Source organism: Tupaia chinensis, unplaced genomic scaffold (assembly GCF_000334495.1).
Source record: "Tupaia chinensis unplaced genomic scaffold, TupChi_1.0 Scaffold000361_2, whole genome shotgun sequence".
Taxonomy (NCBI): Eukaryota; Metazoa; Chordata; class Mammalia; order Scandentia; family Tupaiidae; genus Tupaia; species Tupaia belangeri.
The window spans coordinates 2,691,672-2,703,306 of record NW_006159858.1 but is presented as its reverse complement, the minus strand read 5'-3'; the positions used below and the strand labels follow the sequence as shown (position 1 = coordinate 2,703,306).

The 11,635-nt window shown below is 40.9% G+C and overlaps 1 protein-coding gene across 1 annotated transcript in view; it reads right to left on the bottom strand.

Moving 5' to 3' along the window:
* LOC102490052 (aldehyde oxidase 4) overlaps positions 1-11,635 on the bottom strand; it is an 82,980-nt gene that overhangs the window by 44,594 nt on the left and 26,751 nt on the right. The window contains exons 7-14 of the mRNA XM_006153083.1: positions 11,481-11,564; positions 10,826-10,906; positions 9,144-9,288; positions 8,828-8,920; positions 6,981-7,132; positions 4,879-4,972; positions 3,113-3,222; positions 752-936 (exon numbers count right to left, since the gene is read on the bottom strand). Coding sequence (XP_006153145.1) covers positions 752-936; positions 3,113-3,222; positions 4,879-4,972; positions 6,981-7,132; positions 8,828-8,920; positions 9,144-9,288; positions 10,826-10,906; positions 11,481-11,564 — 944 coding nt within the window. The remainder of the gene's footprint in view (positions 1-751; positions 937-3,112; positions 3,223-4,878; positions 4,973-6,980; positions 7,133-8,827; positions 8,921-9,143; positions 9,289-10,825; positions 10,907-11,480; positions 11,565-11,635) is intronic.

Sequence of the window (11,635 nt, the reverse complement as noted above, 5' to 3'; positions counted from 1 at the left end):
TCCTCTCTCTTGCATCTGTCACTCTCTGGTGAGTTCATGTGCTCTCTGGCAAGTAAAAAAAAAAGAATTAAAAAAATACTTTTCTTTTTGGAGAAGTTTTTGCTATAGGGCGTGTGCACTCGCCAGAAAGACAGAGAGAGACAGAGAGACAGAAAGAGAGAAATCACCCCCCAGGGGGGATGGCCACACCACAATCCCTTCTCCTCCATTCTCTTCTCGGGATCTTGGGCACGCACGCACACGCACCCAGCGTGAGTTTAAGTCACCGGGTCCAGGACTCAAACCGCGGTTGACTACATGGGAGTCCAGTGACATAGCCATTACGCTAACTGCTGGTCCCCCCCAAAATACTCTTCACGTGCTAAAAATAATGAATGACAGGAGGAAGGCTGTTTAATCTTTTTGTACATTTCATTCTGATTATGTGGTTTGAGGACATTTTCAGATATCTTAGGACAGGGTATTAGAGTCATTTGCTTATTTTACAGGTTAATTAAAAGTGGAAATGTAAAGATAAAGTCTACTCAAGCCATGTGATTTGTGCACTCGTCTTATTACAGAAGCCTGCAATAAAAAATCATCGTACCTTGAAGGGGCTGACTTACGGGTGATTTGCACTTTATGCTTTTCTGTCATGCTTACATTTGCTAGATGATTACATATATTTTATAATCAGAAAAAAAGTCCCAAGTGCTATCTAGTTAAAACTAGGAAGGCCCGAGTTCCATATCCCAGGTGTGCTATGACATGCCTCCCAATGAGCTGCCTGCAGGTCCGGCTTGCAGAGACGACGGTGGGGCCCACACTCCCGTAGAACATTTGGAGGTCCTTGATCGTGTTTGTGCCGTCTTCAAACTTCACACTCATCCCGGCATTGACAATGGCAAAGGCGTTCTCCTGACGCTGGGCCAGCCGGAGTCCTGACACAAAATGCCACTGGAGAGCAAAACATAGAACATTGAGAACTTACCTCTACAGTCTGCTGTTTAAGAATTTTCACGATGTTTAATAATGAAATCGATCCTGTGAATGACCTGAGTTGTCACATAGGCACTGTCATTGACCACCCGGTGGGCTATATGTGACTGCTTTACATATGCTAATGTCCAATCCTCACAACCACTCTACTCATTTCCAATTTACTGATGAGGAAACTGAGAGGTTAAGTAGCTTGTAAAAGTTGACACAGTAAGTGACAAAGCTAGAGTTCAAACCAAGCAGTCTAGATCCACGGTCTGTGCTTATCTGCTAAATGATAGGCCTTTCAACTCTGTCACCACATGTGGTCCGATACTCAGGTGACTGTTTGTATCTTACTTTTTTTAAACTAAGGACGTTCTTTTGATCAGATGATGCCTTAAAGGCTGCCAAGTGGGATGAGGGGAGAACAGGGGACAGAGTTCCTCTCAGATTGAACTACCACAGGTTTGCTTTTATCATTGCTACCTAAATTTCACTTGATTGAAGAGTTCTACTGTTAAGAAAAAGGAAAAGCTTGAAAGCCACAGGACCAAATGGTCTCGAAAATTCTTTATAGGTCTTAGCCTGTCACTCTGGACTAACTCTCATTACTAGTGTGGAATGTAAGAACCATGAAGTAGAAAAGCCTTTTTTGTGTACCTGGCATGTTGGTGGAGTGTGGGAGAGATGAAATTTCCCAGCATGGACCCTGTCAAGGATAGAACATTTTGCTAGAGAAAGCACAGGTGAGAAGCTCCAGACACACTAGTCATACCTATTCTACTGTCCTGATTGGTGGGGACTTCCCTGTCCGTTCCTGCAACCATCACCCACATGACTACCGCCCATCTGAATTACTGTATTAGCCTCCTAATTGGTCCAATCTTTGTTCTCTTCCCCACCTATTTATCCTCTATCTTTCTAATGAATCAATATTCTTAAAATATCATTTTCATTTAAATTTTACCTTGCTTTAAAGCCTTCAAAAGTGGCCATCTACTGGGATTTGATAAACTCTTTGATATGCCTGTTGAAGCCCCAGCCTCACTTCAAAGGGTGGTTCTGCCCTGCCCCATAGTTTTCCAACCTATCATCTGCCTTACTTTCCACCCCCAGATAATTCTTCCTGGAATGACTATTTCCTCTCTTGACTGACTCAGAGTTTATCATCTTCTATGTGTGGCCTCCAACTGCTTCGCCCCCTTTTGGACTTCTTTTGAGAGCTTTCCCTCTTACTGGATCTCCTGGTCACTGGAGACCAAAAGACAAGACCCCTTTGCTGTCCTAGATGATTAGGTTTTACCCATTTCAAGTCCTTCCTGTTAGATGAAATGATCTTCAAGGACAGGATCCCAGGCCTTAAAACCTCTTGTGGTATATTCTGGGTTTAGCACCATGATATAGAGTGGTAGGTGGTTAGTAAATAATTTTATTTAAACTATTTGGCTAATAAATGTTGGCTGACTTGAAAGTACCTTATGATAATGAGCATAGAGTGGTAGGTGGTTAGTAAATAATTTTAGTTAAACTATTTGGAAAATAAATGTTGGCTGACTTGAAAGTACCTTTATGATAATGAGTTTTCAGTTTACCAGAATACTTGCTGTGAATAATGTTTATCATAGATTTATTCAGTCTTAACTAAGATGCATATTTATCTGAACCAAAAGTTCAACTCACATGATAGGTCTTTTGCAAGACTGATACACCTTTGAAATAGAGAGATAGGGCCCAGAATGCTTCGGGGTCCATGGAAATGCTTTATTTTTTATTTTGTTTAAAATCAAAGGAAAAAAAAATGAATGTAATAATAATGAATATAGAACACTGAATGCAGTCTGGATTATATTCATCTTTATAACAAAATAGCCATGTATCTTTTATATTATTTCCTTTTTAAAAAATTTCCTTACGGAGGAAGGGACCCGCAAAGGTAAAAGCATCTGGGACCCTGAAAATATAATATGGCCCTTAAATGAAAGCAAATCAAATGATCATCTAGGAATTTGTCCCGCCCTGTGGAGCAGCCCAAAAAAGTCCTCTTGAGCCCGTTGGTTAGAAATAGAGAAGACACTGATCCTACAGAAGACTTGTCAGTACACAGGGGGAGCCAGGCCTCCTTTGGTCTGGCAGTGTGTTAGGGAGCCCATACCTGTGTAGAGTAGGGAATATAAACAGATGACACGATCTCTTCTGACTTCAGGTCAGCCTCGGGTGCTCTCTCAAGGAAAGGGCCATTTAAGGGAATCTGCCGTTCTCCTTCTGTTGAGAAAAAGACCTCAATTAGGATGAATTTATCACACTGGAGAATCTGCAGCAAGCCACAGAAGGGATATGTGGTGGAAAGAGCACAGTCTGAGAGCAAAAAGATAGGGTTCTAGTTCTAGCTCCCAAGCTGGGTCACCTTAGGTAAGTGACCTTTCCAAAATACTAGAAGTGAGGCTAGTGACAGAGGTGAGATCCCTGAACTCCAAAAAAATTTGTGGGGAACATGAATTATGAAAAAACCATGCATGGATTTTGAAAGTACTTTGCACCAGGCCAGCAGGGGGCATGGAGGTTTAGGTACTGAATTCCACATGGCTGACTGTGCAGTATGAGTCCTGTAGCCTGCAGCTTGAAAATCACACAGGGCACATGTATGTGTGTGCCCAAAATCTCAAGAGGAGAATCAGATTTTGGCATGGTCATCCCCCTAGGAGGTGAAGCCTCACTCCCCCAACCCTGTCTCTCTCTGGTGAGTGCATGCACCCTATAAGAAAAAAAAAAGGAAAAAAATTATTTTGCACCAAAATAAACTTGTATTTCAATTCCATTTTCATGATCCCTTTGAAGTACACTTGTATGTATATATGTACATTTTTTTCTTAAGCAGTTTACCATACTTTCTTATGTAAGCCACAATGCTTACAATATTTTTTGTATTGTCAGAGGGTGAGAGCACTCGCTCTAGAAAGGGAAGTGGGGGGAACCCTCCCCCCAGTTGGGCATGGTCACACACCATCCTTTTTCTTCCATTCCTCCATCCTGTCAGGATTTTAGGTATGCACACATCTCTCTGTGAGTTATTACTACTACTATTATTATTATTTTAAGTTTTTGTTTAGTTTTTGCCATAGGGCATGTGATCACTAGAGAGAGACAGAGAGAGGGAAAGTGAGAAATCAGCCCTCTAGGGGGTTGGCTATGCTGCAATCCCTTCTCCTCCTGATTTTCAAGCTGCCAGATCTGGAACTTGAACCATGATTGGCCATGTGGGAATCCAGCACTTCAACCACCATGCCACCTGCTGGTCCTTCCTGGAGTGTTGTTTAAGCCAGTGGGTCCAAGAATCAAACTACAGTTGACCATGTGGGATCTGCTACAAATGCTCAGTGCTACAGGGCCAGCCCCCTAATATTTTTAAAAATACATACTTTCAATCAAAGAGAAAATGACCTTATCATCTTATACCAATAGTCCCATAAATAATATGCATTTGTCCTTATTTCCTTAAGTTTAAGTTCTTTTCCGTCCACAAAGCAAAGGTGTCTTTGAATAGAGAGAAGTAATGAGTAATATACTCCACAAGCTTGATTCCATTTAAAATGAAAAGGCTTATAAAAATTTTTTCTAAGTTTGTGAAACTCTGGAATGAAGTATGCCATAACTTTTACAACCACAGAGATACCTCTGGTCAATTTTTCTTTAACTGCATTGATATTGGAATTTGGACTGCTTATAAATGTGGCCAAATACTGTACAGTATCTGATCTATAAGATACAAAACCTCTAGAGAGAATGATCACCGATCACAGTTTCAGCCTTAGGTCTGAAGTCATATAAATACAGCCTATGAGTATAAAACCCAGTTCATCAGGGACCATGTAACCGACAGCGGTGAGTATAAAATAGATTGCCTGAAGTTCTGTCTCTTACCTTTGAATGTAAGATTGATGATCGCATTTCCTGCTGCTAATATGGGATTCAGGTCAGAAAAATCAGGCCGGCTCACCACATGTCCTCCTAACGTCTAAATCAAAAAAGATGATGTTGTATACGTCATACTTAATTATTCAGCAAATGAGAGATTGTGAATATGGGTGTCTTGTGTATTTTTTTTATTTTTTCTTTTTTTGGAGAGGTTTTTTTCGCTACAGGGCGTGTGCGTTCGCCAGACAGAGAGAGACATAGAGATAGAAAGCGAGAAATCACCCTCCCCCAGGGGGGATGGTCACGCCACAATCTCTTCTCCTCCATTTTCCTCTCGGGATCTTGGGCATGCACGCACACGCGCCCGGCATGAGTTCTAAGCCACCGGGTCCGGGACGTGAACCACAGTCGACTACATGGAAGTCCAGCGACTTAGCCATTATGCTAACTGCTGGTTCCCTTGTGTAAGTTTTTAATTCTCTTCTTTGCTTCAGAAAAAGATCCAGCAGAGTTTGGGGGGCAGCTAAGTTGGTTAGAATATGTAATGTAATTCCCATTCCTGACCTCACCCAAACTTGCAGCTTGAGATAATATTCCTCTTCTATGTACAACAAAGAAGGAAAAATTTCTTTGGGAACTGATCCTAGGATGCAGTTGTCTTTGTTTAGAAGCGATCCTTGAAAGGCATGTTTACTCATGAAGATAGACATGAAGGGGGATGAATGGGAATTTGGGGGCTATGCCAGAAGGTTAGGAAGAAGGAGGAGTATGGCTAAAGGGGAGAAAGTGTCCAACAACATAGGAGAGGGTAGAGAGCCTGGAGTCTGAGCAAACCACAGAACCAGGCTATGGGGCATTCACGTTTAACATGCCTGCAGCGCCGCTCTGCGATAGAACACATCTCTGTTGCCGTCAGCCTTCACTGATAACCTTGAACAAGGGGCCTTTGGAGGAATTAGGGGGACAAGCTGAGGAGGAGCAATATGGTTCAGAAAAGGGACCACAGATCAAGTAGGCAAAAACATGCAGTAGATGCCAAGAATTAGCAGAAGAGCCAGAGACCAGCAGGAGAAATGTAGAACCCCTCGGTCCTCACCAAATCCTGCTGTATTATACACGATGTGTCAGAGCGGAGCAGTTCAAACCAGTTAAGTGCTCTGAAATCTTAAATAACAAGAAAACACGAATAAACTAGCCAACGGGAGATGTCTGAGAATAGGCACGTGGAAAACACATGTTTAGAAATTGACCTTGTGCAAAAGTCTGAAAACCAAATATAAAAGAATATTTTGGAAATGTAGATTTCTGTTCACTATACCTTTGATAACACACTTTACATAGACTGTGAGAGCTGAACAGGGCCTTAAAGATACTCCATGTGGTGGAGCCTTAAAATCAAAGGACTGTGGCTTAAAGAGGTCAAGTGGCTTCTCTAGAATAATGCCACTCACAGGTGTCAGGCTGGGATTAGGATTTGAGAATTTGCTGACTCTAGCTTCATAATCATGCTACGTCATGTGCCACTTGCCTTGGACACATCCATAATGAAGGTTCATCAAGAAGTTTGTGGGAAAATAGAATTAAAAGATGGGTTTAGGAGCCAGCCGGTGGCATGGTGGTTACGGTGCTAGACTCCCACATGATCAACCGTGGTTTGAGTCCTGGACCCAGAGCAGAGGCCTGAAAAATCATGCCAGGTGTGCATGTGTGTTTGCCTAAAATCCCAGAAGAGAATGGAGGAGAAGGGATTCTGGCATGGCCATCCCCCACTGTGGGTGATTTCTCACTTTCCCTCTCACTGTCTCTGTTTCTCTCTGATGAGCTCACATGTCCTACGGCAAAAATCTAAAAAGAAGGAAAAAAAAAGATGAGTTTATTTTGTTGCAAAAAATATAAAATTGAAATCCACACCTAATTTTTCATAATACCCACAAACTTTTTGAAGACCCTGCATACGTTGTGTGATACCTCCATTTTGAACACATATATGCACTCGCAGTTATGTAGTAGAGACTTGGAATTCTTCTTCAGAGTAATTTGTTAAACTGAACAGAACTATAGGACTGTCCATAACTGTGGTTTATTTTATATAACAAGAGAGAACATACGGCCAAATTCCTAATCTGGGCTCCTGCAAGTGTCCTCAGATGCTTCAGAAGAGCACGAAAAGTCTTAGTCTTCTCCTTCGGTTGATCCGAAACAATAAAATGTAAGGCATCATTCAACTGGGCCAGGCTGTATCCTGCACCTATTGTCACGCCTGAAAATTAGACAGTGGCATATAAACTTAAAGGGAATGATAACAAGACAGGGTTGCATGGAAACAGTCTTCTCTTTTCATATTTACTTAGAATGATGAAAGTGAGAGATAATATAGAGCTATTTCTGGCAATTTGCATGATTCCCAAATGTTAAGTGCCAAATCCCTTTTCTCAGTTATGTACACAGTCACATACGTCATACATTTTAGCACATATCAACCAGAGATCTGAAATTCTCTACTTCATTTAATCCCAATTTAAGGTGTTACTAAACACATGGATTAAATATTAAAATTCCAGCCACGGTATTATAAGCCTTTTAGAAGATTAGTAAACCCAAGTGAGAACTGGCCTGCGAAATTTGCATTGCCCATTTTCCTTTCTCCCTCTGCCATTTCTTTGATCGTCCCTTATTGAAACTATAAGATTGGGTATCTGCCTGTATGGCAGATCAGATTCAGTTTCAGTTGTGCTTAGGAGTATGATTTGACTAGTGATGTCTACTTCACACACTCTAAATGAGGACAATACTGCCCTCAAAGGAACAAAAAAGTATTCTTTTTACATATAGAGTGCTGAAACACATACTCTCCATAAACAAATACACAGTTTATCCATGGTATTAAAATTTCATGGAAGGACAATTAGAGAAATAATGTCTAATTCTCCTTGGAGGAGCAGTAATGAAGACAGGGTTCTGAATCACTAATCTAGTCTTATTTCTCACCTCCCTGTCCCTCAACTCTCACCACACTTTAACTAAATACCTTTCACCCTTTCTTTCCTCACATCTCCCGTACCTGGCTGGCCTCCCCTTGCTTCATCTCTTTCTGTGCATTTGTTGATACAGACTTTTCAACAGGAATAGTAAAAAAAAGTCATATTGACTTAGCAGGTTAGAAGAGATAGCAAGAAATTATCCACTTGATTTCTGTTTACTTATTGGGAAGAGTCCTATTTTGTTGGAGTTTTATAGATTTTTTTTATTCAAATGCTTTGTGTGAGTAGTGGATGGTAAGATATGACAGCCTTATTCTGTGTATTGTTCAGAAGGAGTAAGCAGACCTACGTCCCGACTTGGCCCCATGTTAGCTGTGAGATGGTGGGGAAGTTACATAAGCTCTTGGATTCTGTATTTTTCTAGAGAACAATGAAGATACCAAAGCTACCTGCTGTGTCTACCTCCGTGCTTTGCCCTAAGGATCAAGAGATAAGAGATGTGAAAGCCCTTGGTAAATTGTAAAGACAGTAAGAATAAATCAGGTTGTTGTTCACTATTACATTTCAAATGTTTTGGCCCAGATTGTGTGTGTGTGTGTGTGTGTATGTGATGAACCTCTAGTAAATTTGTGACACTGGAAGTAATGCGTGGCAAGAACATTTCCTACTAGCCAGCAAATGTCTTAAATTTTCTCATTCAGTCAACCCCTCCATACTCCAGGCTAAGCTATGTGGCATTCTCCCCATCATTATGGCTCCTATGATAATGTAGTGATCAGTGACCAGGCTGAGTGGGTCAGTTTGGAAGATCATAAAGGACAAATAAAAAGCACAAAACAAATATCTTTGATGCATACATATATAAGCAAGGTCAGCTACTCTATAAAGTGCTCTAAGTTATCCACTGCATGTAGTTGATTACTAGCAGCCCGCTGATAGCCGATGGTTATATCTTATTTGATGCAGGTGCTTACCATCATCTGTGGTTTTCTCAAAATGGAGTTCTGGAAGCCCAAGTGGAGATATCAAAACTGGATGGAATTCATCTCTGAATGTAAAATTGGGTCCTTAAAATATTTAAAGTAATTAGAAAAATTAGAAAAGGATGACAAGAAATGCTAATAGATGTCAGTTACTGATAATTCACAGTAATGTGTGAAAGAAAACAAAGCATTCTAAAGGACCTTAGGTATCACTAATAAAAATTAATTGTATTTATGAAGAATTTAAACAGACACAGATGTTGAGGACCTAATCTAGGCTAAAGAACATGCATTAACATCTACCCACCCAATGTAGTATTCCCCATGACAAGTGGGGCCTTAGGGAAATTAACTTTCAACTCCAGAAGGTCGTTGAGGGTCACAGGAGTGATCCAGGTCATCTTTTTCCCTTGGAATGTCAGCCTTTTCTTGTTTGGATCTTCTGCCATTCTCTGCAGAGAAGCAAAGCCAACAAGCCTTCAAATGAGTCTCTTGAACAAGCCATGAGTATACCCATTGCTCTGGGTGTCCATGTAGCCTGCTGGTCAGTTTAGCTTTCTGAAGGCACCCAACTTCTGGGTATCAGAAAATGATGGTCGGCTCAAAATGACCCAGATTGATAAGATTCATGTGGGCACCACTGAATAAACATGATAGGTGTCATCAACAATGTAGGGTAAACTCCACCTGGATTTTTGAAGTGAGTGTGTGAAGAAGAAGCAACATAGTACAGTGAAAGTGTCTTCAACAGAGTTTAAGTGCCAGCCATCTTGTCCTCACAGTGGATCAGAGGAGGCTCATCTTTGGGAATTAGGCTTTAGGTTGGACAAAAAAAGAATTACTTATGGGCAAAATTATCCCATACTTTTAAGTTATTCACCAGGTATAATGTAACACAACACATGTATACACACACACACACACACATACACAAGCACATATAATCTTAATTAATAAAAATTTAAAAACTTCATGTGGTTCATGTGTGTGAGTGTGTGCACATGTGATTTTAGGAAGCATTTCCCTATGTCATTATCTTCTTGCTGTATTCTTTGGAGTACCTGGGACCACAGGCATGTGCCATGATGCCTGGCTTTTTAGAATACATTGGGGATGAAACTTGGGCCTTCCATGTAGCTTTAGCCTGCCGTGTCCAGAATGCTCTACCATTTTGGGCTCATACACATAATTTTTAAATAGTAGGTAGGATACAGGGTGTCCAAGTTCTCACACTGTGGGGTATATGTTGACTGAGACTTTCTGAGAAGCCAGCAGAATTCTCTCTCTCATCTTGTGCTCTCTTCAGAGCATAGTGATGGAACAGACTGGGGGACATACCACACTATTTCTATTATTTTTGCTCCTCACTGAGTTGACATCGCAGTGGTTAATTTTGGGATTAGTATAGTTCCATTATTCTAAGAATTGTTTGACTCTTACTTTACCAGTTTTACTGTAATCTTGGCTGAGTCATCTATACTCTGACCCCAGGATCTTTATCTGGAAGGGCTGAACCAAAGCACATCTTTGAGATTCTGGCAGCACCATTCTTCTAAGTGGTTTACTTCGAATTCTTTTTTTTTTTTTTTTTTTGGAGAGGTTTTTGCTATAGGGCATGTGGGCTCACCAGATGGACGGAGGGAGACAGAGAGATAGAAAACAAGAACTCACCCCCCCGGGGGGATGGCCATGCTGCAATCCCTTCTCCTCCATTCTCCTCTCGGGATCTTGGGCACGCACGCACACATGCCCGGCGTGAGTTTTAAGCCACCGGGTCCAGGATGCGAACTGTGGTTGACTATGTGGGAGTCCAGTTACAAAGCCATTACGCTAACTGTAGAGCTGAACAAACCCATACCAATGGGTCATTGCTGCTTTATTGTGTTGGAGATGCTTCCATCTTTAAATGTCTAATAGTAATTCCCTAGTGTAATACCAAAAGGTAAATATCACATCATGTTTTGAGACAACAAAAGTGAAGCATCTTACTATCAGTTCCGGAGGGAATATAGGCTCCTGGGATGGATCCAAAGGCTGGAATTCGTCTTCATTATACAGTTTGGTACACATCTTAATAAACAAACAAACAAATGGAACTTCAGAGTTACTGAGAGAGTTATAGGAATATTTAGTTGTGAGACTTGCATCAGATCCCCTAATTCTGATACCCCTCGAGTGAAATAGAGGTTCCAGAACCATAGAGTGTCCCTGCATGGAATTCATTCGCTCTCACAGGACAAGGGGATGGTTTCTCTGACAGATTTCCTAGACTTTGGTTTTCCTCCTTTGGTGTCCAAAGTTGGATTAAATTTTCATATGGGTCTCAGGTATTACTTATCTTTTTTTTTTTTTTTTCTATGAGCATGAAGGTGCTCTACAGCTTAGTCCTTCTTAGTGCTTTTTGGAGGGATGGGAAACCTAGATTAAGTCACAGAAGGCTGTAATAATTATGAAGGGAAACAGCCTTCTCTGGTGACTGGTTTCATGGAAGTCATGGACTTGCTAATCCTTAAAGCTGTTTTTCTCCTGATTTCACTCATTTTTTATTTTACTCACTAAGGAAAATACAAAAATTGAACAAATTTAGGTTTATGTGGGTATTTTTCAGTCAATCCCAAATGAAGTGGGAAAATCAGATACTTACTTTTTCCCACCTATTCACAGAAGACCTCTCTTCTTGATCCATGCAACATTTTCCAGATCCTTTCATTTGACAAACAGTTGATTCCTTAGAAAGTAAAGCAGTTTAAATTAAAGTCATTGGTTGATTCTTTAAACACATACTTGAGTACCTGGCAG